This window comes from Penicillium arizonense (genome assembly GCF_001773325.1).
Source record: "Penicillium arizonense strain CBS 141311 chromosome Unknown PENARI_contig003, whole genome shotgun sequence".
NCBI classification, from domain to species: domain Eukaryota; kingdom Fungi; phylum Ascomycota; class Eurotiomycetes; order Eurotiales; family Aspergillaceae; genus Penicillium; species Penicillium arizonense.
In genome coordinates this window covers 1319929-1344874 of record NW_019173280.1, presented here as the reverse complement: position 1 = coordinate 1344874, position 24946 = coordinate 1319929, and the positions used below count along the sequence as shown (strand labels likewise).

The window sequence follows — 24946 nt, the reverse complement described above, 5'->3', positions numbered from 1 at the left end:
TGCAATTCGCGCACATTCAACAAAATCCAAACGAGCCAAGGGTATCAAAAAGAAAGTCACCGGTAGAGGCGGATGTAGATGTAGAGTAGATGGCAAAGGAATCAAATCAAAGCATCAGATCAAATGAACTCAAATCGAAAACCAGAACCATCCAGGTAAAACAGGGAATAAGCAAGATAGTAACAATACCTAGGACCGAAAATGCAATGCTAAATCGTGATAATATGAAAAACGATGCTCGACTTCTCATAGTCGGCGTACACCAATGCGCGGCTTTGCCTTTACAGCAGTAGTTTTCCGCGGACCACCAATAGTCTTCTTACTCTTGGAGATCTTCGAAGCAGATGAACCCGGAATAGAAGAAGAAGATAGGGATGGATTGGGTGCTTGGGGGAGGGTTGTGGGTACATGGGGGTTACTGTTAAGAGCCTTCGAGTGGTGCAGGTCCCGTTTCTCCTTTAGGCCACGGACAGTTGCAGAACCACGGTTTTCTTTTCCGTCGCCGCTCAGCCGGCGAGAAGGGTCGGTCATGGATAGACCGGGGAAATCCTCGAATATTGGCATTGTATCGTGAAGACGACCGGAGGCATTGATGCCTCTACTTAGGAGGGATAGTTTAGGGGTTTTGCGTTGGGGGGATGAAGTGCGGGAGCGTAGGTTTGCGGTGATGTTTTGTTCGTTGGAGGACATGGCAGGTGAATCGGTATCGGAGTCTTGGTCGACGAGCATCATGTCTGCTTCGTCTTCTGGGTAGGGCATTGAGAGAACTGAGAGGGGACGCTTGCCTGGGGCGTTCTTGCGTGGTGATGGAGGTGCGAGATTGACTGGGGAAGGGGAGAGAGCTGGGTCGTTTTCTTTGCTTGCGCTGGCTGGGTCGTTTTCGCCATCGCTCATTTCCTCGTCTGACATGGACTGAGAGGCTTGGGTGAAGGGATGTGAGTGCGACAGGGTCTCGATTCGTGTGGTTCGGCGCACGGGTTTCTTCGCTGTGGTGTTGTGGTTTCGTCGCTGCCTGCGCGTTTGTTGGAGGGATGACTCTTGGTGTCCGTCAAGCCCTGTCCATGCATCCTCGCCTCGGAGCTTTGCCTCGCTCACTGCATCTTTGAGGTCGAGCGGGATTGGGGCATGGATGGAGGTCATGAGCTTGGCTTGGTGCGCAAAGGCGGCATAGTTCTCTTGTAAGAGGGCGCCAGCGGAGGAATTGAGCGCAGAGTCAGGATTGGGGTAGATGAGAAGACATGAGATCGTCTGTCGAGCAAGCAATGTTGTCAGTCAAGCTGCAGAGCTTGTGCACCTTGTGTCTCGATCACTTACCACCAGTACATCGCGAAGTGTCAGGTTCGGCTGCCAATCCCGCTTAAGGGTATCCACGCAAACTGCACCGGTAAGCTCCTCCATATTCGGGTGCCAGATCCTTGTCCGGAACGTCGCCTTGGGTGGGCTCTTGGGGTAGTCGGCCGGCATCTTGAGGTGGAGCTTCCACAATCCTTCCGAGAAAGGTGTGCCCGGCGGCCCGGTGAGGAGAATGTCCAACTGCGATAAGTCGTCATCATCCGACGGCTTCAGGTAGTACGGCGGGAGGTCATTGTGTAAAGCGGCATGATCGGCAGCAAGCCGGCGCAGGTTGGACGGCTAGATTCCAATGTTAGATGCTGAGCAGTGTTTTGGCCCACCGCTACGGTTGCTGGTGGACAACCCGTACGTGCGGTCTGCGGTCTGGAGCAGGAATGACTTACCATGCTGGCTTTGGCGATCAAGGTCTCGAGGAGTAAGTAAGCAGAACAATGCCGAGCTTCACAAAGTGCTGGCGGTGCTTGTGGAGGGACTGGGATCAGAGCAACAATCGATAAGACGTTGCTTTGTTGTGGTTCGACGTGGCGCTAGCCGCTTCGGGAGCGCGTCAGTCATGTGCTCTACGCGTCACTTGCGCGTCAGCAATATTACCTCTTTGGGATGACGCTCTCCTACAACTAATATACCCCTTCTTTATGACTCAAATACTCCCTTGAACGCCCTTGTCACGCCATGTCCAAGACATAATCTCGTGTTCTATGCCCGTAATGATGTCAATGCTGATCTACAATTGGCCACAGTTGAATACTCTCAGACGAAAAGTCGGCTCATATTTACCCAGATATTGAAAGTAATCACAAGCATGGAAGAAAAGAAGTGGGAAATCAGGTGCGCCAATAAAGATGCGTCTCAAATCGCAGTGGAAACACAAAACGAAATCCTGTCCCTCAAAAGATTACAAGACCCATTATTAAACCTGAAAGCAAATCGCAAAAAGAAATCAATGCTCGTGTTTTCATATCTCTCATTCCCGCTGACCCAAGGACAGGATCAGCATACCATATGCCCATGTACAGACTCAATGACCTGCGTCTGAGACAGTCTCAGCGCAGTAGTTCCAAGGTTAAATCATGTCATGGAATCAGTTGCTCAGTTCCCTTACAGGAAAGCAACAAGAGCAGCACCGGCAACCATGCCGAGACCGACAGGGCCGGCGGTGGCGAGGGCAGCACCACCGGTGGAGACAGAGCTTGAGCTAGCACTGGCGCTGCTGGAGCTCGAGTCAGAGGTGGACGAAGAGTCCGAGGAGGAGGTAGTGGCAGTGCCAGTGGCCTTAGAGGAGCCGGTGCCACTGCGAGTAGCAGTGGACAAAGTGCTGCTGGTGTTGATACCGGCGACGGGCGAGGTCAGACCGGCCGGGATAGAGGCGGCGGGTTGCTGCGAGGTCACGACGGCGGGCTGGCTGGTGATGACAGAGGCCTGGGTTGTGACAGCCTGAGGCTGGCCGGTGACGACGCCCAGGGAGTTGGTCTGGGTGAGGTACTGGGTAGCAGGGTTCTCCTGTGAGATGTGTTAGTCTGTGTTGTGAGGGTTTTGGACGCGTGGGAGCTTGTTTCTGCTTACCACGACAGTCTCGCTGGAGGAGCTCTGGGCCTGGGCCAAGGCGATGGCCGAGAGGGTGGTGAAAACAATGGAGAAACGCATTATGAAGGTATTGGATTATTGATAGAGTGGATGAGCGGATTAGAGGATTAGAGTATGGGGAGTAGTTTCTGAGAACGTGGAGAGGAGAGGGAGAAGAGAAAGAGAAGAGGCGAACAATGGGCTTTTATCGTTGTCCAGGGAAACACGTCCTATATTCGGTACTTTAGTCTGCGCCATCAGCCCTGAGTGGCTTGGAAATGGATACTTCGGTGCCAGTCATCGGACAGAGTCTGGACCTAGCGTCCTTTAGGATCTGCAAGGTCTTGCAGTTCTATTTTGGTCTCTGGGGTCACACCCGATGCGTAAGCTCTACTACGGTGTTTACAATACTTAGACATTCGCCTCTCCCTGGCTGTCTACACACCCAATGTAACACTCACGCCACTCTCAAGGCAAACCCCTCAAAATAATCAGTCAAAAACGGGATTTATCCAACCTTGGATGGCAATATGCACCAAACACTAGTGGGCCTTAGCCTTAGTGTCTGAGCACGCTTCGTATAATAACAACATAATAATGGAAATCATAACAACGATCAGTCATATTGACTCTGTGCGACAATCTCGGCCAGCAGCCCGAAAGCTTACTCCCTGCATTGCCTCTCAGAAGTCCCTTGGAGACCGCGTGGCGACAGACGAATCCTTTCAAAGCCGTCCAGTCGAAATATTGGCCTAAACAGCCTAACTTCTGGGCAGAGTAGGTAAGAAACAGGCTCGAATGGCGCCATGTCTTGGAGCTAAAAGAGTCGAGACGAGCTAAGATCGGCTAAGTGAGACATCAACTTTGCTCATCCACCCAATCAGCGATGTATACAAATTTCTTCTTATTTTTTTGTTGCTTTTTATCACATTCCCCCTTTACCTTGGGGACGTATTTATTACTGCAAGGGTGCCCTGGGAACACAATAATGTTTGTACAACCCTGCATCGCCACAATCATTGATTCGTTTGACTTTCCAAACCTCAACATTCTACATTTCTGCATTTCGATCGTAGTGGGTCTTTTCCCCTCATACCCTCATACGGGAACTCCGTCGGTTTACTCCATCCAGTAAGGACCGTCTCTATATTTATGTCTTTTTCTTTGGAAACAAAACCAGTCTCACCTTTGACCTCCATGTTTCCACTTGGACACTGAACATCGGAGTAAAGTTGCCTGTAATAATACTTTGTGGTTGCTCTTTTGAGCGAGTAAGTGAAAACTTTGCAGTGTAAACTTGCTCCCTAAAGAACTTGACGCCAAATACATCTTGGGATAGTTGGCATGAGAAGGCTATGATTTGGCACTGTCAGGTGGGTAGTCAGGACAAGTGTTTCGTACCCTTACGATACGGGCATTGTGCGACGTTGAACCACAGAACTCGATTCTTCTAGCACCTTCCAGAAGACCAACATATGCATTAGAAACTTTTATGTAAGTCAGTAATTTAAGTCAATGTTAATTGTGCAGGTTGAACTACGTCCAGTACGTAATTTGGCCTAGACCACTATCTGTAGGGCCTTGAACGGTGATTGAAACTATGCAACAATATGCCGTATGACCCCATACGCCACGCACAAGTTGTCGGCATTCAACCAGCTCTAGCTACAGGGTTTCTCGTCCAATTAGGCGGTTCAGAATATCTTGCATTACATGTGTCATTATGTTTCCATCTTCAAACATCGCCAATGTTGTCATCCTCACAATGGCAGCCAACTCTAGGCCAAAGCCGTTCCGTGATGTCGTGCGGAACCACGCTCGTTCTCTCGTAAATCCTCTTCAGTGGACTTCGCGTCACCTTGATTCTAGTCGGCTGTCGCGATTCGAAGATGTCGCAACTACACCTGCCTAGCCATCAAGCGATGCTTAAGTGATCGCTTTAAATCTGTTTCCTGAAATAAAGCGTAGTCATTTCTTAAGGTTTTGCTAGACAAGGAGCGCACTTTTACATACCCTAGGTACGAGCCATAGTCTAATATAATAGCTTCTATAGGAGGGACTGACTAACCACCCGGCGGAGTAGCAAAAGAGCTCCATTCTATTTCCAGGATCGGCCTGTTCACCGATGCATTTCATCGTCAAGAACAACCCGTTGATCACAGCCATAGTGGCTCGCCCCGATTAGTAGACTATAAGCATTACACAAGCATTAACGGGATCGCAGGAGGTAAATTGGGACTTGTCCAGCTCCGTCGAGGACTAATAACTTCGTCGGAGCCAGTATCTACCAGAAGCGACTAGCTCAGACAACCCCAAATAAATGGACCAAAGCTCTATACTTCCTATATCACTTGTTAGCTCTGCAGCTCCAAGAGCGCAAGCTCAATAGTTAAAAACCAACCACTTATAAGGTATCTATTTAACCTATCTATCGGGCCCTAGCTGATTAGATTCTAGTCGCGTCTTCTCGTAACCAACGTATTAGACCGGCTATATGTACTCCATTACGAGACGGAAATTATAGTCAGCTCCTAGAGAGGCTCAGGAATCCGAAGTATGCAACAATCCATTGAAATGGCCTAAAATCCGACGGGGAAAACTCCCATACTAGCCTTATCATACTTCCGCTGACCGACGTCTTGCTGAGCTAGTGGCGCCCAGTCCCTTCAATCAATCATTCGATATGAACTGTGTCATTGAACATAGTAGGAAAGAACCACACGAACAAACAAGGCAGTGGATGGCATAAGTTAAGGCGAAATTGAAAGGGATAAGCTGGCGTTTTCAAGAGGGACCGCGGCGTAAAAAGGTTTCTCTGGGTATTGAGAATTTCGGGTGGTGTATCTTCAAGAGGCTTTGGCTCACATCAAATCTTTTGCATGATTTTGGAATGACTGACCATTTTACAACACTCGTCAACCGAGTTCTGAATGTAGAATTGTATTATTAAGTCAGACTAGTTCTTTCTTTATCCAAACTATTAGACCATTGGTCTCTCTTATGGGCAAGGTTCGGAATCGAAGAACATAGTCTCGTTATAAAATCAATGAACGGATGGCTTGACTCAGTGAAGTATAGAAGCGTGCCTCATCTCGACCTTGAGAAACACTGCAATCGAGATCCGGGCTTGTGTCCGCTACGTCTTATAGTGCGCCACTGAACTTAGCAGGAGCACATCAATGCCAAACAGGCACATAAGTGGCAGCATTAAAGTGCATGTCGAGCATATCAATTCGACACTGAACTCTCTCGCCGCTATGGATTTTATACAACTTCCGGCAACATACTATCCCAAATTCATTTTTCCACAATCACTCTTTGATCGGAGCATCCTGACCACGGACCCAGTTCGCAAATTCCTTTCGCTTGGCCTGTAGTTCCGAATATTAGCCTTTGTACCCTTAGACTCCCAGAGTATGATCTTCATCCAGCGGTAGATTCGGGTCACAACATAGATCCAACACGGCACATAGGCCAACCAAAAACATTTCCGAAGGTCAGGAACCAAAAAAACTCACCCGAATATCCCAGAATGCATAACGCTCCTCCAGACTCAGGAAAGGGTTGCGCGCCCCGCCATCCCGTTCAATGGCGCCCGCCCAGTCGCGCCAGCTGACGGGCTTCAACTTCTCTGTGCCGAGAACGAGACCAATTGATACAACCAGGACGGAAACGAGGGTTTCCGCGATGATATCGTGTGGAAGGACGGTGGAGGAAATGTTGCTGTAAAGGACAGTGTGTTCGTGGGCGGAGTAGCCTCTGCAGGCGGGTTGTTAGCTTAGCTCGGAATGGGGTAGATTCGATTGGTATATCGATTCTCGGGAAACGTACGCATGCCCGAGCAGGACGAGCCCGAAGAGCGTGACAAGGCGTGCAAGGAAGCTCATAGTGGGCGGTGAGGTTGGTTTGGGGGGGTTGCGGAGTTGGGGTTCAGTGGTCGAGTCTTGTCGGTGCGGCCGATTCTATCCGTATGTGAGGGATATGATTGAATCCCGCGGTATGAGGATTTGAATAGAAAGCCTATGGCTCTGGGCTGGTGGACTGCGTTAATGCTTGACAGCCGCGGTGGAACTGAGGTGTTGTCCGCCTGGCCATCCCGCAGTTTACATAATCACTATGGGGCAGCCTCGGAACTATGGATCTTCTTCTACTTCAATATTATACTCTTTTTTTTTGACTATGGTTTTCGAGGTTTTCTCGCCGTAAGGCATTATTTTCAATACTTATACAGTAGTAATTCATATATATTTTGCTTTAGAGTCGTCGTTCATGGTCACTTGACCTTGAACTGAACTACAACTGGTTCGTGCAAATAATAAACCAATGCAATACAATCACGGCAGTGATATATGTGTAGATCGCTTTGGCTGATGCTTCTGGTTAATTTCTTCAGCTAACAAAGCATGGTACAGCGTGCTACCTTTGACTACCTTGTATAACGAGGCAGCCCTATATAATTCGTCAGTATACATGCCGATAGTGATTCTCCCTAGGCATATAGACGAGTCTACCCTCCGACTTGCTGTAACTTACGTGGTGGTGCAATACATCGTAGGCGGAAACACGGTCGTTTTCGTTTTTTTAATTGATGCAGCCTGACTTGCGCTATGACAGCAGGACGGACTCCTTACTCCAGGGCAACCCAAACTTGACCGCCTCGTGAAGTCAGTCACTTCCTTCCTTCGTAAACTCTCGATCGTTACATCTAAGTTGTATACCCAGCTTGTCTTAGAACTCTAGGTTTAAAACGATTGAACTACAATGTGCGGAATCAGCGCCGTCCTTTCACTGGCAGGGTACCCCGCGCAATCGAACGGGGAACGCTTGTCATCTCTCGAGCAGCTCAGAAAGAGCCTAGATCTTGTTCAACACCGTGGACCAGATGCGCGTGGTGAATGGACCAGTAATGATGGCAACGTTTGTATGTGCCTTGTTTTTGCTCTTCAAAGTGAACAATCTTCCCCCGTTTAAAATACTAAGCCCTCTTAGATCTGGGCCACGTTCGACTCTCCATTGTTGATCTTAGCCCGCAGGCAAATCAGCCCTTTCATGATTGTGCGAATGATGTCCACGCGGTCGTGAATGGCGAGCTGTACAATGACGAATACTACCGAGAGCTCCTGGGCGGTGAATACGACTTCCACAGTCGAAGCGACTGCGAGATCGTCCTGGCTCTCTATAAGCACTACGGGTTGTCGTTTGTGTCCCACCTTCGGGGCGAATTTGCTTTGATCTTGTGGGATTCCCGCAGGAAGGTGTTCATTGGCGCGAGGGACCGGTATGGTGTCAAGTCGCTCTACTACACCGTTGTGAACAACCGACTTCTCGTGGCAACTGAAATGAAATGCTTCCTTCCGTTTGGATGGATGCCAGAGTGGGATGTTCAGGGTCTCAGAGAGTGCGGCTGGATGTTTGGTGCTGGGACAATGTTCAAGGGAGTCCAATCAGTCTGTTCCATTTTCTCTCGACGTCTGGGTATTTCTGACCAGAAATAGGTTGCCCCGGGGCATTATATTATAAGCAGAAGTTTCAAGCCTATTCAGGATGTAGCTTACTGGGATGCTGAGTATCCAGACAAGGTGAGTACCCTTCCTTAACTCTCCGCTTTAGCCACTACTCACTAGGCAGAGAACAGCTGAGCTTCGATCAGAAGCCGAGATGGTAGAGGGCGTGCGGAATCGCCTCATGGAAGCTATTAAAGTTCGCCTTCGGGCCGATGTACCTTTAGGGATCTATCTGAGTGGTGGAATTGACTCCTCCGCAGTGGCCGGCATGGTAGCTCATCTTGTTAAGGAAGAGGGAGCTCGACTTGGCAATGATGAGAGCCATCTTCTTTCACGAATCAAATGCTTTACGGTGCAATTCGACAAGGATAGTGGAGCTGACGAGTCCGGTACGAATCTTGCCATACTTACTAATTCCCAATATCGGAACGCTAAGCATCACCAGATATTGCACAGCGTACCGCCGAATGGCTCGGGGTTGACTTTCACCCGGTATCTGTCAACGAGGAAACTTTTGCTTCCATGTTTGCGGATACTGTTTGGCACAGTGAAACGCCCATGCCGGACACAAATGGCATGGGAAGGCTCGCCATGGCTGAGGTCGCCAAGTCACATGGTATTAAAGTGATATTGACAGGTTTCTCTTCCCAATATCTTTTATTGACTTTGTTCTAACATTTATGTCGACAGGAGAGGGATCCGATGAGCATTTTGGAGGATACAAAGACTTGTCGAGCGATTTCCTGCTTGAAAGTGATCCCTCATGGCCCTCCTCACCATCCGAGAAAGAAATCGCAGAACTAGCAAAAAATCTCAAAAGATTCTATGCGACTATGGCCATGGACATACCCTTCACTATAAATAGGGCGCCCGAGTCGACCCGCCGAATGCTTAACAATACCTCAATTTTAACCTTCCTCGCATCGGTTGGCCGCATGCCCTTCGCCAAATGGACAGACATATATACGGTCACGGCCCCCGAGACTGCGCAGGCAGAAACGCTGGATGGACGGGTTCGAGATGCCATTGCAAACCGGTGGCATCCACTTCACACAGCGGAGTATCTCTTTACGAAGGGCTTTTTTAGCAACTTATTGCTTCGGTATCTTGGTGATAATATCGACATGGTCCATCACGTTGAGACTAGACCTCCGTTCCTAGATCATCATCTGACAGAATATGCCAATGGCCTTCCACCCAGTCTGAAAATCAAAGTGTCTTCGTCAGATGGGTCTCTGACGGAGAAGTACATCTTGCGAGAGGCAGTTCATCCCTTCGTCACCGAGGAGATCTATACACGACAGAAGAAACCATATATTGGACCGACGAGGTTTCAGGAAAATGGGCCACTTCATCAATTGTTCCTCCGTCTGACTTCTCGGGAGAATGTGGATGCTCTTGGGTTTGTGGACTGGGAAGAGACACAAGAAAATGTGCGGAAGGCATTTGTAGATAAGGACTCGTGGTCTTTGCGAGCTGCTTTCTCTGTTTGCCAATTCGTGGTGCTCTCGCAAAGATTTGGGGTTGCTAGAGCCACGGCTTGATCCCTGCCTGGTACTTGGTCGATAACTTTTTTTCGAGAGTGCAGCGGCAACTGGATCAACGAAAATGCAAGGTGATAATTTCAGGTTGTATCATTGCAACGATAGTACAGCCAGGCTAAAGGATTTGTACAAGAAAAATAAGCCCCCGACAAACAGGATCAGCCGGTACTAGTCCATGATTTGGGTAGCCTTTTGAGCCTGTTCCATGTTGAAACCGGTGATACTCCCTGTCATTGTATTGTCTACATACTCAATATGATTTGGATTGGTATATAAGCAAGTATTATTATGATAAGGCAATCAAGAATCAATATCTAAACAAAGAACAAACACAATCATTCAACCAGATGTTCGGCACTCTATCCCTTGTATCTGAGAATAGCTTCGCGATCCATGTATAAGAGCTTTCTATTGTCCCTCGCCGCTTTTCGTAGATTTTGAGAGCATCCTTGTTTCTTATCAAACCCTGATGCTGAATAAGAAAACTCAAAAGAAAGGAACATGCAGCGATGGTAAACACGCAATCCACCCAGTACGCAGACTATCTGTGTAAGCCTGCTGGATAGAGGATTTAACGCGATCATCCTCAAACCATGCTCCGGCATCTCGCACTGGGAACGGCCCGATGCTTCCATGCTGTCAGTGGACAAAGATCGAGGGGTTGGACTGTGGGATTCTACTATCCTTCAACTGACTCTGGTACCTTGGCTGCGTTACGCTGCTTGGAAGGAGGTGAATTGGAAATCGTCGGAGCAACATCCTCTCGCTCGGCTTTATGCCATTCTCGGGGAAGGAACAGCTAACCTGTCAGTGTCTTTGACTTGCTTTGAGCTCTAATTGTGTCCATATCAGTTCTTATGCCCAAACTCTGATCTTATACATGTACTCCGTACTCCGTACTTTTATTTGGCCTTAATAGAATCAGTTGTTTTGGCTTTCTTGCCCTGACTGAGAAGGATCCAAGTAGCAATGCATTTGAACATCTTACAACAGATTGCGACCTAAGAAGGGTCACGATGCCCAATGGCAACGGTGCCCAACATATAAGCGGGGTGGGCCGCGTAGAATTGAAAGGATCCCCATGGTAACTGGCTGGATGGAACCAATTGCTTCTACTTCGTTCTCTACACTCGTTCTCTACATAATGCAATTTACTGGAAACGTATTTGGTCGTGAATTTTTGATTTTTTCATCAATGACCGGTCATGTCCGGACCAGCTTTCTAGTTGGTTTCGTAAAAGACTTCCTTGACATCACACATTTCCATCACATTCCTGCTTCGTAAATGGACATCGCAAATTTACAGCTTCTGCATGGCAGCAATATCGGTGGACTGAACGTGGTCCTCGAACTCCTCAATCTGGCCCTGGAGCTCGTCGGTGGAGACCTTCTCGTCCTCAACCACCAGGTTGATCTGGAGCTTCTTAATACCGAAAGCGAGGGGAACCCACTTGGAGGCACCCCAGACGAGGCCGTCCTTCTCAATGGAGCGGACGTTAGCCTCGAGTTCCTCAAGGTTGGTCTCGTCATCTGAAAGAAATGATTAGCAATTGCTTTACGAGAACAAAAGATGGTATACATACCCCAGGGCTTAACCTCCATGGTGACAAGGGACTTGGCAGCGGGCTTGGGCTTGTTGGCCTTCTTGGCCTTGTACTCGTCGAGACGCTTGTTGCGCTCAGCAACAACCTCGGGGTCCTCCTCCTCAGAGTCGGAGCCGAAGAGGTCCTCATCATCATCCTCCTCGGGCTTGTCCTTGGGGTTGGAGGGAAGCTCAGTGGTCTCGGGGCCGTAGGCGGTGAAGGCCTTGGAGGAGTCACCTGGGAGTGTGGAGAATTCGCTCTCGTAAGAGGCGATGTGCTTGTACCAGCGGGCGACGTGGGGGTACTTCTCAGCGTCGGGGGCGCCGTTGAAGGCCTTGAAGGTCACGACATCGGCCTGGCTGGGCGAGGAGCTGTTGAATGGTCAGCGATGTGCTTATACATCGAGTGAAAATCAACAATGTTGCATAACAAGCAAGATCAGAGGTGCGATTGCTCGCTGGTTGTGTAGTCATGCAGCGGGGTCTTAATCCGCCTCCTAAACACGGACCAATTGTTCTCATCATGAAAGCAGGGAGTTAAAAAAACACGGAAACATAAACAAGGGGTTCGTACCCAACAACGTAGGACCGAGTGGACAGGAAGTGGTTGGCCACTGAGGGGCACAGTCAGTCACCAATTGATTCGAACCAAAGAAAATCTCAGGGGCGCCTACGAGTCAGGCCGGCATCAGAGACAAAGTCGGTGAAACCCATTGTGAAGAGAATTGAAGTGGTATCTGGAGGGGGGAAAAAAGAGAAGAAATGAAGTTGGAAGAAATCGAGGGGTTAAAAGGGGAGGATTTTTTTCAACGGAAAATCTTCGCCGGAAAAACGTGGGACGGAGGTCAGGTGACTGGTGACGGTGGCGGTCCAAGCTTTGGAGCTTGTCCGCCACTCAGCGAGGACGGGGTGGAGCATTCGAGAAGCGTCGCGATAACTTACATCACCACGACTATTAAAGCTATGTGATCTCCTCAAAAACTCGGGTTGTCTGCAATTCTCATCATGGCTGCAAGACTGTCCCTCACTGCTCGCAGTAGGCTCCTGCGAGCGCCCAATATACTTTCACCCCGTCTACTTACCCCGATCCCGCGTTCGACATTCCTCCGTGCCTCGTCTCTCGTCCTCCCAGCTACTAACATCACCCCAATCTCTGTCCGGCACTATGCACAGGGACGCCCACACCCTCCAGGCGGTACTCACCGCATGGACATGAGTGGAGAGCCCGAGAAGTCCGCCCTCGAACAATATGGTATCGACCTTACAGACAAGGCGAAAGCTGGAAAGCTAGACCCAGTAATTGGACGAGACTCGGAGATTCATCGAACGATCCAGATTCTATCCAGACGAACGAAGAACAACCCGGTGCTTATCGGTGCTGCTGGTACCGGTAAGACTGCCGTTCTCGAAGGCCTGGCCCAGCGAATTGTGCAAGGAGATGTCCCGGAAAGCGTCAAGAACAAACGTGTTATCGCACTGGACTTAGGTTCATTGATTGCGGGTGCCAAGTTCCGTGGTGACTTTGAAGAGCGCCTGAAATCCGTACTCAAGGAGGTAGAGGACGCCCACGGAGGTGTCATCCTCTTCATCGACGAGCTTCACACTCTGTTGGGTCTGGGCAAGGCTGAAGGCAGCATTGATGCCAGTAACTTGCTCAAACCTGCACTGTCACGAGGCGAGCTCCAATGCTGCGGTGCCACCACACTTAATGAATATCGATTGATCGAAAAGGATGTGGCTCTTGCTCGACGGTTCCAGCCCATCTTAGTGGGTGAACCGTCAGTCCCTTCGACCATCTCCATTCTGCGTGGTATAAAAAATAAATATGAAGTGCACCATGGTGTCAGAATTACCGACGGTGCTTTAGTTGCTGCCGCCACCTACAGCAACCGCTACATCACTGATCGATTCTTGCCCGACAAAGCAATTGACCTCGTTGATGAAGCTGCATCAGCACTGCGGTTGCAGCAAGAGTCGAAGCCAGACTCCATCCGGGAGCTGGAGCGTGATATAACCACCATTCAAATTGAGCTCGAGTCTCTCCGTAAGGAAACCGATGTCAGTAGCCGCGAACGACGAGACAAGCTCCAAGAAGACCTCAAGGCCAAGCAAGCAGAGGCGGCTGAATTAACGGAAGCGTGGGAGAAAGAGAAAGCTGAAATCGACACCATCAAACGTACCAAGGAAGATCTGGAACGTGCCCGATTCGAACTCGAGCAAGCTCAACGGGAAGGAAATTTCGCTAAGGCCGGAGAGCTGAGATACTCCACCATCCCGGAGCTCGAAGCCAAGCTACCCAAAGAAGGTGCTGAGCAAGACGTTAGGCAACAGACTTTGATCCATGACTCCGTTACTGCCGATGATATTGGCAACGTTGTCTCTCGGACTACAGGCATCCCTGTCAACAAGCTTATGGCTGGAGAAGTAGAGAAGCTGATCCACATGGAAGATACTCTCCGAAAATCAGTTCGTGGACAAGATGAAGCTCTTTCTGCAGTCGCGAATGCTGTTCGGATGCAACGAGCAGGTCTCAGTGGCGAGAACCGCCCTCTGGCATCTTTCATGTTCCTTGGTCCTACCGGTGTCGGAAAGACGGAGCTTTGCAAGAAGATGGCTGGGTTCCTCTTCTCTACTGAAACTGCAGTCGTGCGCTTTGACATGAGTGAATTCCAAGAGAAGCACACAATCAGTCGTCTTATCGGATCTCCTGCTGGATATATTGGTTATGACGATGCTGGACAGCTTACCGAGGCCGTCAGACGCAAGCCCTATGCCGTTTTGCTGTTTGATGAATTCGAAAAGGCCCACCGGGATATCTCTGCCCTATTGCTGCAGGTTCTCGATGAGGGATTCCTGACTGATGCCCAGGGCCACAAGGTCGATTTCAGAAACACCTTAATTGTTCTTACCTCGAACCTTGGTGCCAATATTCTGGTTGGAGCAGACCCCATACACTCACACAAGGTCTCTGGTGATGCAGAGCTGTCTCCCGACATCAAATCGGCCGTCATGGATGTGGTTCAGGGAGCATACGCACCTGAGTTCCTGAACCGCATCGACGAATTTATTATCTTCAAGCGCCTGTCGCGGGAGGCTCTGCGTGATATTGTCGATATCCGTCTCAAGGAGCTGCAGGCCAGACTTGACGACCGCCGCATGACCCTGCAGGTTGACGATGAGATCAAGGACTGGCTCTGCGAGAGAGGCTACGACCCCAGATTTGGTGCTCGGCCTTTGAACCGTCTTATCTCCAAGGAGATCGGAAACCGCTTGGCTGACAAGATCATTCGAGGTGAAATTGTTTCTGGACAAACTGCTCGTGTTTCTCTCGACGACACCCAGTCTGGTCTGGTGGTCACCACCCAGGAGTAAATGATAACATGATCTGGCGTTTTCTGTTGCATATACGTACGGTTTTTGGATTGTTCTTTTAATATATTGGCCACTGCATGTCGTCCCTCACATATCGAGACTTTGTATATTACCCCACTCATACGATTTTTACATTAATTCAAATTCAGATGATTGAACAAACATTTCATTTATTATGTAGACTTGAAGAACGTGACCGAGCACGGGGTGGAAGCCCGCCATCCATCCCATCTCCCGTCCTGTTCATCTCCTATTCCATCTCAGATCATTCGAGCCCTAACCCAATCAATTCCTTTCTTAGCAAAATGACTTCTTTTAAAAGAAAATGTCCATCCTCCCGCGCTCCAATCGAGTCTCATACTTCTGGGCCTCGAGGCTACAGAAGCCTATCGAGTCGAGCACCGAGCGTTTCCAGCGGCCCTTCTCAAACACCTGTCCCATCATCAGCAAGACAATTGCGAACCCCATTTTCTACTAATACCAAGCCCAAGACTGATCGTTCGATGGGGGTTACCGACGATGACTTCGATGATCATGTCATTGCAGCCGTCGACATGAAGGACTACAGTACCGTCGGATGCGCCTACTATTCGGCCGCAGAAGAGAAAATGTATCTGCTCGGTGACAGCCGCTCTGGGGGTTTGGATACAATTGAGACATGTATACTCTTTTGTCCTCTAATTGCTTGTTTGTCTTACTAATTGGGTCATCTCTAGTGCTGCTCCAGATCAAACCAACGGTGGTCTTGATACCTCCTCGTGTTGATTTAGATGTGCAGAATCAGAACCAGAACCTGGCACAGGAAGACGGTATACAAATCTTGCAGTCAATTGCATTCCTTTTCTATATCTCCTGGCTAATTGCTTCGGCTCTAGTTTCATCTGCATATCTTCCCTACCAGATAGACGTTCGTCCAACATCGGAGTTCAGCTATTCAAATGCAGAAAGCAAACTTCTTGCACTAAAAATCTCGTCTAATCACGAGGAACGCATCCGATTCTTCGTACCCCAAGACGGTCTTGAAGGCCCTGAAGAGGTGAATCCAGAAGAGATGGGTTTCACCCTTCAAGAAGGAAGACTGTTACACATTTCCAGCACTATCGACATGGAAAATCCAGTAACCATCGGTTGCGCAGGAGCCATACTCCAATACCTCCAGCGGCGGAGGTCATCAGCGCCGAGCCCTCTCGGAGGTGGCAACGAATATCGAGTGCGAGTGCTGCAAATGTTCAATATTCGAGATACAATGTGGATTAACAACAACACATTCACTTCACTGCAGATCATCCAACCGGAATCGCACCCGAACATGTTTAATCAAGGTCCGGGCAAGAAATCGGCTTCGGGAAAAGAGGGACTTTCTGTCTATGGTCTCTTTCGCCGTTTTGCGTATACCCCTCAGGGTAGAGCAAAGCTCAGACAGACATTCCTTCGTCCGAGTTTGGATCTAGATATCATTCGTGAACGGCATGATTTTATCGGTGTCTTTTCGCGACCCGACAATCTTGCGGCGCTGGACAAAATGACCAAAGCGTTGAAGCATGTCAAGAATTTGAGACTTGTTATGGTCAATATTTGCAAGGGAGTTAGTACTGGCAGTGGGAAGATTACTGGGTTCAAAACTACAGTTTGGGCTAGTCTACTTGCTGTAAGTCTTTTTCCCGACCTTCAATTGCTGAGCGATCTAGACCTCTTTGGTGCTGACTACGCGAGTAGTTCGCGTTCTACTCCATCGACATCCAGGATGCGCTACAGGATGTCTCCGGGGCAGAGATCCTAGCCCTCCGAACCAAGGTCAAATCTTATTTTTCGTCCGATTCTGACATTATGCTGACTACTGCAGGCTCTCCGCGTGTTTGAAGCAGCACAGCTATACAGGGTGGGCCGCATGATCCAAGAAATTGTAAGCATATCCCACTTGGCATTAGTTACATATCTGATGAACATAGGTTGACATCGACAACTCCGAGGAACAAGGAAGAACAGTGGTCAAACAGGGGATTGACAGAGAGCTTGACAGAATCAAGGACAGATATGATGGTCTCAACAGTCTTCTCAAGCACGTTGCCCTCGACATCGCCGCGACTATCCCGGAAGTCCTCGATCTCGACGTCAACGTTATCTATTTTCCTCAGCTCGGGTTCAATATTACCATTCCACTCGATGACAATGGCGTGGCAGCATACAGTGGCGCCGACAATGAGTGGGATTTGATGTTCATCACAGAGAACCGGGGGTATTTCAAGGACTATCGCATGAGAGAGATGGACGAGAAGCTGGGAGATATTTACGGCCTCATCTGTGGTAGGCTTGCTTACTTTTTTTGATCGAGCTTCATGGGAGACTAACGGGTGTGACATTGCAGAGAAAGAAATTGAGATTGTATACGACTTGGCTCAGAGGGTTCTTCGATATGAAAATGTGCTTGTCGATGCGTCTGATGTCTGTGGAGAGCTGGACAGGTAAGTGTTTCTGAAGTGAGAGGCGAACATCACTAATAAAGTCTTTACAATTACAGCCTTCTTGCCCTCACGCAGGGAGCCAGTTTCTATAAGCTGACTCGGCCACGAATGGTTCAAGACAATGTCATCATGATCAAGGGCGGGCGGTAAAAGCGTTAGAGCCGAAACACTCTCAACATTTCTGACCGATTGCAGACACCTGCTCCAAGAAATGACAGTGCCGTCATATGTCCCGAATGACACATTTCTCGTTGGTGGAAGTGAGGACCCAGACACCAATGGATTATCTACGTCTTCAGATAATAATCCCAGCATGCTGGTTTTGACTGGTCCAAACTACTCGGGAAAAAGTGTCTACATGAAGCAGGTGAGTGATTTTCCCTCCTAATGCAGACCATTATCTCACAACGCTTTAGGTAGCTCTGATTGTTTTTCTAGCACAGATCGGAAGGTATTCCATCCTCCTATAGTTATGCAAAATGACATCTTAACTTCCATTGCAGCTTTGTTCCTGCAGATACCGCGGAACTGGGAATCACTGACAAGATTTTGACCAAAATTAACACTCAAGAGAGTGTCTCCAAGGTACTCCAGATTCATTATTTAAAGACCTACACCGTAAGTTTAACATGGTCCTAGATCCAAAGCACCTTCATGAATGACTTACAGCAAATCTCGCTCTGTCTGAAAGAAGTCACGGGACGCAGCCTGGTAATCATCGATGAATTTGGCAAAGGAACTAACGAGAGCGGTTTGTCCAATTTCACGATAACTCTCTGTTTTCGTCTGTTAACTCTTACAGATGGCATCGGCCTTGCCTGTGGAATCCTCGAGTATCTACTGAATCTTGAAACTGCTTCCAAGATCATCGCAGCGACCCACTTCCATGAGATCTTCGAGAATGATTTTCTTGTACTGCGGCCACGGCTACAACTTGGACACATGGAGGTCCGGGTTGATCAGGAAGTTCAACAAGTTGAGGACCAAGTCACATATCTTTACAAGTATGTGCAGTGCCGCTGACTTTTGATTTACTATTACACACAAAGGACGCTGACAGATCGAATAGCTTTCGTCACGGGCGAAGTAACAAGAGCTTCGGTACAATGTACGTTCCTAACGTCCTTCTTCCGGTGCGTCTTCCAGCATTGGACTGACTCAATTGATACAGCTGCGCGGCTATCAATGGTATCGATTCAGCCATCGTTTCTCGTGCAAACGAGATCGAATGCCTCTTGGCTCGAGGCGAGAACATACTCGCTGCATGCGCAGTTTTGTCTCCAAAAGAGGTGGAAGAGCTAGAGCAAGCTGTAAGAATGCGCCTTTTAAATAGAACGTCACTAACTCAGCTCCGTCGTAAGGACTCACTCGCAAGAAGATTCCTGGAGATTGATTTCTCAGAAGGGGGCTCAGACAACAGTACGAAGACGGTATTCGAACGCTTATTTGAAGCTTCCGGGCAATGATGTGACCAAGCGTATTGGGGGCCAATGTATTCCTTCGTATGCCCTACACTTAGGCAAGCCATCATTAGTTGGCCGAACCCGCGTTGTCGATCCATACTACTATCAGAATGAAGACGCTGCCTCACTCCATTCATCTTTCATCCTGTCAACTGGGGGCGGAACCTAGCGAATTGACCCCTGCTTACCCCGGCTATGTCTATGTGTGGCGACAATGTCGGCTGAATCAATATGAAGCTCCCAGTTGCCTTTGAAAAAGTCTTCATTCTTACATATCTCAATGCGATAACAATTACAAGTGACTTTTACCTACCTGTAGCTTCTATCTATGCCCTCCTCATCACAGAAGAGATACACATTGCATCTGCCCCAAGATTCTGGGGTTCCTTTGTGCCCCGCATGTCGCAAGTTTCCGATTTGATCAAGGACTCGAAGCTACACACCAAGTTCGAGTCAGAGCTTATAACACACACCTTTCTTGAATCCACAACCATCGCTGGTCGCCGTGGGAGGCGCCGTGAGCGCAACGAAGTATGGAAACGAAAGCGGCACCTTGGAATTGGCATATTTGGTACGGTCTGGCTGGAGGAATGCGTGAGTGAGGGCAAATTGCGGGCTGTCAAAGAAGTTCGCAAGTCGGTCCCGTCCTTGGAGTCGATAGATTTCAATCGCGAATTGGAGGCTATTGCTCGTTCCTCGCAGCAGAAGGTAAGCTTGTGATTGGTCTTGCCAGCTGCTTTCTCGAAACTCTTTGCTGTAGTTACTGACCCAATTTCTCTAGTATGACGGCTGCGTCGTGAAGTCTTCGGGTTGGTTTGAGAATACTAAATCTCTGTTTATTGCAATGGAGTATCTGCCTCTCGGTGATTTGGGAAATTATATGACGCAATTATTTGGTTACACAGCAGATTGCCTTCCAGCTTCTCGAAGGTCTTGACTTTATGCATAGCAATGGGTTCGTTCACCGTGATCTGAAGCCACAGGTATGTTCAAACTCTACGTCTCCATTTTAGCCCTGTACTTTCTCATTTTGCTTCTTATTATGCTTGCTCAGTCTGATATTGTTAGAACATTTTTGTTCTATCTATAGGCCCGGACTGGTGGGTCAAGATCGGCGACTTTGGCATCAGCAAACGCGTAATAGAAGGGTTCATGGGTTTACAAACGTTTAATGAAATGCCGGCTTTCACTGCTCCCGAAATCTATAAAAAATATTAGGGAATCACCAGAGGAAAGTCGGGTTTTGGGGTCAGAACTCAACCCCAAGGTTGACATATGGGCTCTGGGTGTGATAGCTTACAACATGCTCACTGGAAACTCCCTTTCTCCGGAAAAGGTGATTTGCTTGACTACTACAAAGGCAATGCAAATCTTCCCTTCGACTCATCCCAATCTCCAGTCAGCTCAGAGGCGACATCCTTTTTGGTGGACCTGATAGCAGCACAGCCATCAGATCGGCCTACTGCCAAAGATGCCCTAGATTATGCCTGGCTGGTACCTGCGTTACGAGATTCGGAGTTTGATAGACCCGACCAGTCCACTCCAACTACTCAAGATACATCTGAAGTTGCTTCACAGTCGCACGTTCGCCCCGAGTCCCGAGATTCTATGATCCCCGGTACGGTCGACTTGGGCAACAAAATCGTCCAAGGACAATCTCCAAATTACAAATGACACAGCATATGTCTATCTCACCAGCTAGTCTGGGGCTAGATGGGGATTCTTATAAAGAACTCGTCGAAACCCTGAACAACGCTAGACTAGTGACCCCAACTCCGAGCCTACAGCTGCTTCAACGTCAATAAACCACGGTCACCCAGCTTCAGACACCGAGTCAATTGCGCGGTCTAATAATAGCGGCTCTCAAAGCAGCGAGTCCAAACTTGACACTCAGCCTCAACATCTCCTTTCAAGCAAATCACCAAGCGATATCCTTCCGCCATACGCCCGCCGAAACTCCGACGCAGCGCCAATTCCAATATCAGAACTTTCCTATCCAACGCCAGACCCTGAGAGTCCGGCCTCGAGAAGCTCTAGTACAAGCAACAAGCATAGTCCAGTCCGGTTCTCCAAGATCAGACAAGCGTCTGGTGAGATCATGCCTAAACGAAGTCGTCGCTCTCGGGAAGTGCTTCCTACTTCGCCAGTCTCACCTGATACGAGGTAGAGTACTTACAATGCCTAGTATGTGCCGTGAGCTATGCTGACTTTCTGTAGTTCGGACACCACGCGGCAATCTAAATCTCAATCTATTGAGATTCTCACTGTCCTCAGTTTGCGGAGGGATTGCCCATGTTCCCGATACGGCCTGATAAAAAGGCAAAGAGTATGTTCCCTATATTTTCCATGTCCTTGTATAGTTGTCATATGCTGATGGCCCTCTTCTAGGTCGTAGATAGGAGCATAAGCCTGCTGCATGTAGGAAATGATGAAGAGATGAATAGAACAGTTTTGATCTTTGAGTTACCAGAGATGAAAATCGGGGTTATATACACATCGAATGCTTGAGACTGCCCGCAGCGAACGCCATGAAAACATACACACACAAGACTATGAATTTTATGATCAAACAGCGTTCACAGCTTGACACTCTTGACCAGGTTCTTCTTAATACCCGTAAGCTCACCACCATAACCACCGCGGCCTTCACCACCCTTGTACAATTGCTTGGTACTACCAAGCTTCTTCTTCTTGTCCTCGTACTTCTTTCTCTTCTTGACACGCGGGTTACGCGAGTCCTTGCTGCGCTTAGCCATGAGACCCTTATTCTTCTGGATCTGGTATGTGATGGCACGCTTGCCATCAGGCCCAACCTCCTCCTGCTCATAGACTTGGCCGCCTTGGCGAGCAGCCTCGGCCTGAGCATCAGCGCGCGCCTGCTTGTCACTCTTGCGCTGCTTGGATCGAGCCGCCACCATGTCGTAGTATTCGTCCTCGTCGGTGCCAGACTTGTTACCGTCCTTGCGAAGCTCCTTGGCGACACGGTGATCTTCTTCATCACTGTCACCGCCAAGCTCCTGGCTAGCGTCGAGTTGCTTGCGGCCACGCTTCTCAGCCTCGGCGTTGAGACGAGCCTGTCGGTCGCGCAGACGTTCGCGGTAGGGAAGATCGGCATCTCCGCCCGCGTCACGGCCTGCGGCGTTACGCTTGTTGGCTTTCTGTGCCAGTTGGGAGGTGTAGAAGCGGAGCGAGCGCTTCTGCTTGGCCTTCTCTTCTGCCTCGCGGGCTGTGAGGGCGTCCTCGTCACCGAAGTCGGAATCGTCGTCCTTGGCAGCTGTCTTGAGTTTCTGGGACTTGCGCTTCCGGGTAGGCTCGGTGACCAGATCGTCGAGATCAGCGAGACCGGCTTCTGTCTCGCGGATCCGCTCAGCTCGCAATGCTTCGGCTTCGGCTTGCGCTGCCGCGGCCTTGCTGAGCTTCTTCGATTTCGACTTCTTGATGTCTTGAGTCTTGGGTTGCTTCTGGACTTTGCTGGGCTTCGTCTCGATTTCTTGGATTGACTCATCGTCAGATTCGATGTCTGATTCTTCGATGGACTCGAGATCCTTCACTGTGTTCCAGAGCTTTCGGAACTTAACGAGCGAGGCCATCACTGGATGTTGTCGAAGCTCGGCGGGGGTCATCGGGACATGTTCGTTGATCGCGTCGGGGGATGAGGAGGAAAGAAGCATGAAGTACATGCTGATAGTGCCAAGATAGGCAGACAACGCACGGAACTTCACCACCTCGACTGGAGAGGGTTGCGGTTCATCTGTGGATTCATCTTCTGTGGGGGAAGCGTTCGAGGCGGCATCTTGGAGATCCTTATAGGTGGGCTGGAGGTCGATGAAATCCTTCGCCAATGGCTCAAATTCCGGATATCTCGACTTCAAAATCTTCATTTTTTCGTCGGTATCCATGTCCTCGGTGATCTCCAGTTGCGGTAGCACTTCAGTGACCACGCCGGCATCCTCCTCGTCCTCAGCTCCCTTGCCAGATTCCACCCATTCAGACTCATCAAATCCGAAATCGGCTTCATTCATAGCCTCCAACTGCTTCTTTTGTAGTCGCTTAGCTTCCTGCTCTTCCTCAAGAGCATCGATCTCGGTCTCGATCTGATCTGCATTATAGAGGTCCTTCTTCGATGATCCCCAGGCAGCAATGCCTTCTTCTTCGTCGGACTCGGCGCCTTCTTTCTTTTTTGGCTCGCCCATGTCATCGTAGTCATCCTCTTCTTCATCTTCCATATCATCCTCGTCCGAGTCCGCCTCGTTATAGCCTAGAATTTCTTCGTCGGAGGGCTCGAACATCTCCTCTGTAAAATAGTCAGACAATAATTCCCCATGATAGCGAACTAGGATATCCACAAACCTTGCTCGGCAACTCTGCGCCGTCTCTTTGCCTCTGGGCCTTCTTCCAGTAGAACATGGTCCCGGCCGGCTTGGAATTCATCTTCAGACTCGTCGAAGCGCTCTTCGATGTCGAACTTGGTGGGCTCTGGGGCTGACTTATTTTGAGCCGGACGGCCGGCCTTTCTCTTCTTGCTACCCATTGTGAGAATGTAGCGACAATGATCTATCGCGATAACCCGTGGACCTGAGATAAAATTATTTTTTGAGCCTTCACCGCCTTGCGCTAGTCTCAAGTGGGGGTGTTTGTTTTATTTGCACTTGTTGAAATATGAATACCAGTAACAATACACATCACCACCACAGACCGTCAATACAAGCCTGAACTTTAGTATCCCTATTTCATGCACCTAGAATCGCGCTTTCCTCTCTCCAACGCAGCTGCCCATACGACGTGGATATTCGCTCGTTTACCTCTCAGATGCCTTTTCTAACCCTTCTAGCTCCCTTCTATAACACATCCACCTCAGTCTTGGGGGTTTCCGCACTCATTTGCACCGTTATCGCTTATACCATTGCTAAGATGTTTGGTTTTGGGTCTCTAAAGAACGAGTTCATTGTTGAGGGCAAGGTACGTGCAAGGCGCTCATCAAATTGAATTGCACTGACTATTTTCCAGACCGTTGTCATCACCGGTGGCTCCGATGGCATGGGCAAAGCTGTCGCACTTGAACTGTCCAAGAAAGGGGCCAGCGTTATCGTGGTTGCTCGCACAATCTCGAAGCTTCAGGCTGCCGTTGATGAAATGAAGGTGAAAGAAACCTCCCTGGTCATCCGATTACCATTGCTCACCTATCATTAGGCTGCCGCCGGTAACAGGCTCACGCAGAAGTTCCACTATATCAGTGCTGATCTCATTGATCCCGCCGAGTGCGAGCGAGTTATCGCGGAGGCCACAGCGTGGAATTCCGGTGCTGCTCCTGACATCGTTTGGTGCTGCGCAGGCTTCTCTCGTCCGGGATTCTTCATTGATGTGCCCATCCAAGATCATCGCCAGCAAATGGACACGATCTATTGGACAGCCGCCAACACAGCGCATGCCACGCTCCGCAACTGGCTGGCCCCCGTTCCCCCAAGCGGACAAATGAAGACCCCCAGGAGACATCTTATCTTTACCTGCTCTACTCTGGCATTCGTGCCCATTGCTGGCTATTCGCCATATTCGCCTGCCAAGGCAGCCATTCGTTCACTATCCGATACTCTGAGCCAGGAAATTGAAATGTACAACGGCGCCTTTACTCAGCGACACCGTACTGATGCTCCCGCTGCGGATGTCAAGATTCACACCATCTTCCCCATGGGCATTCTCAGCCCCGGATTTGACAACGAACAAAAGACTAAGCCGGAGTTGACGAAGCAACTCGAAGAAGCCGACAAGCCCCAGACACCAGAGGATGTCGCACGGATCTCCATCAGTGCTCTGGAGCGCGGCGAGTACCTCATCACCACCATGTTCATTGGCGCTATCATGAAGGGTGCTGCCCTTGGACCCAGTCCGCGAAACAGCATACTGGGAGACACCCTGCTGGGCTGGCTCAGCAATGTGGTGTTCCTACAGGTCATTCCGGACCTTCGCAACAAGGCGTTCAACTGGGGAAAGAAGAATGGACTTCCCAAAAGTGCACCGGCGTCATAGGGGTTGGGTGTATGCTTACTTTCACATGGTCCAGCACCTTCTTGTATGTTATACCCCGAGATCTGTCTTTTCAGCGTAT

At 49.3% G+C, this 24946-nt stretch overlaps 9 protein-coding genes across 9 annotated transcripts; 5 read left to right on the top strand and 4 right to left on the bottom strand.

The window, feature by feature from the left end:
• Positions 1 to 2451: 2451 nt before the first annotated feature.
• Positions 2452 to 2997, bottom strand: PENARI_c003G07675 (putative GPI anchored protein; the record flags this gene model as incomplete). The annotated part of the gene is made up of 2 exons (XM_022628538.1): positions 2452 to 2853; positions 2917 to 2997. The coding sequence occupies 2 exons, from the start codon at positions 2995 to 2997 to the stop codon at positions 2452 to 2454; spliced, it is 483 nt and encodes a 160-aa protein (XP_022491344.1).
• Positions 2998 to 6227: 3230 nt separating this feature from the next.
• Positions 6228 to 6803, bottom strand: PENARI_c003G04183 (membrane magnesium transporter family protein; the record flags this gene model as incomplete). Its single annotated transcript, XM_022628286.1, has 3 exons — positions 6228 to 6287; positions 6435 to 6675; positions 6748 to 6803. The coding sequence occupies 3 exons, from the start codon at positions 6801 to 6803 to the stop codon at positions 6228 to 6230; spliced, it is 357 nt and encodes a 118-aa protein (XP_022491730.1).
• Positions 6804 to 7677: 874 nt separating this feature from the next.
• On the top strand, positions 7678 to 9964 carry PENARI_c003G09040 (asparagine synthetase B family protein; the record flags this gene model as incomplete). The annotated part of the gene is made up of 6 exons (XM_022628630.1): positions 7678 to 7837; positions 7906 to 8363; positions 8412 to 8495; positions 8545 to 8809; positions 8866 to 9036; positions 9111 to 9964. The coding sequence occupies 6 exons, from the start codon at positions 7678 to 7680 to the stop codon at positions 9962 to 9964; spliced, it is 1992 nt and encodes a 663-aa protein (XP_022491591.1).
• A 1300-nt stretch (positions 9965 to 11264) lies between these two features.
• On the bottom strand, positions 11265 to 12260 carry PENARI_c003G11404 (translation elongation factor 1 subunit beta; the record flags this gene model as incomplete). Its single annotated transcript, XM_022628791.1, has 4 exons — positions 11265 to 11494; positions 11548 to 11918; positions 12121 to 12160; positions 12221 to 12260. The coding sequence occupies 4 exons, from the start codon at positions 12258 to 12260 to the stop codon at positions 11265 to 11267; spliced, it is 681 nt and encodes a 226-aa protein (XP_022492137.1).
• A 291-nt stretch (positions 12261 to 12551) lies between these two features.
• hsp78 (chaperone ATPase HSP78) lies at positions 12552 to 14918 on the top strand (the record flags this gene model as incomplete). The annotated part of the gene is made up of 1 exon (XM_022628133.1): positions 12552 to 14918. One exon carries the CDS (start codon positions 12552 to 12554, stop codon positions 14916 to 14918), a length of 2367 nt encoding a protein of 788 aa, XP_022491927.1.
• Positions 14919 to 15421: 503 nt separating this feature from the next.
• Positions 15422 to 18846, top strand: PENARI_c003G10026 (MutS family protein MSH5; the record flags this gene model as incomplete). The annotated part of the gene is made up of 16 exons (XM_022628701.1): positions 15422 to 15557; positions 15635 to 15727; positions 15794 to 16566; positions 16635 to 16712; positions 16762 to 16821; positions 16868 to 17222; positions 17284 to 17380; positions 17437 to 17526; positions 17576 to 17747; positions 17797 to 17831; positions 17884 to 17965; positions 18020 to 18131; positions 18183 to 18384; positions 18450 to 18488; positions 18552 to 18690; positions 18730 to 18846. 16 exons carry the CDS (start codon positions 15422 to 15424, stop codon positions 18844 to 18846), a joined length of 2580 nt encoding a protein of 859 aa, XP_022491538.1.
• A 228-nt stretch (positions 18847 to 19074) lies between these two features.
• On the top strand, positions 19075 to 21238 carry PENARI_c003G06056 (uncharacterized protein; the record flags this gene model as incomplete). The annotated part of the gene is made up of 10 exons (XM_022628419.1): positions 19075 to 19551; positions 19625 to 19639; positions 19749 to 19826; positions 19912 to 20009; positions 20062 to 20129; positions 20204 to 20461; positions 20664 to 21006; positions 21061 to 21116; positions 21163 to 21169; positions 21232 to 21238. The coding sequence occupies 10 exons, from the start codon at positions 19075 to 19077 to the stop codon at positions 21236 to 21238; spliced, it is 1407 nt and encodes a 468-aa protein (XP_022491852.1).
• A 181-nt stretch (positions 21239 to 21419) lies between these two features.
• Positions 21420 to 23374, bottom strand: PENARI_c003G08661 (something about silencing 10 family protein; the record flags this gene model as incomplete). The annotated part of the gene is made up of 2 exons (XM_022628604.1): positions 21420 to 23137; positions 23194 to 23374. 2 exons carry the CDS (start codon positions 23372 to 23374, stop codon positions 21420 to 21422), a joined length of 1899 nt encoding a protein of 632 aa, XP_022492114.1.
• Positions 23375 to 23754: 380 nt separating this feature from the next.
• On the top strand, positions 23755 to 24867 carry ksrA (3-dehydrosphinganine reductase; the record flags this gene model as incomplete). The annotated part of the gene is made up of 3 exons (XM_022628100.1): positions 23755 to 23802; positions 23851 to 23982; positions 24034 to 24867. 3 exons carry the CDS (start codon positions 23755 to 23757, stop codon positions 24865 to 24867), a joined length of 1014 nt encoding a protein of 337 aa, XP_022491769.1.
• Between the last annotated feature and the right edge of the window lie 79 nt (positions 24868 to 24946).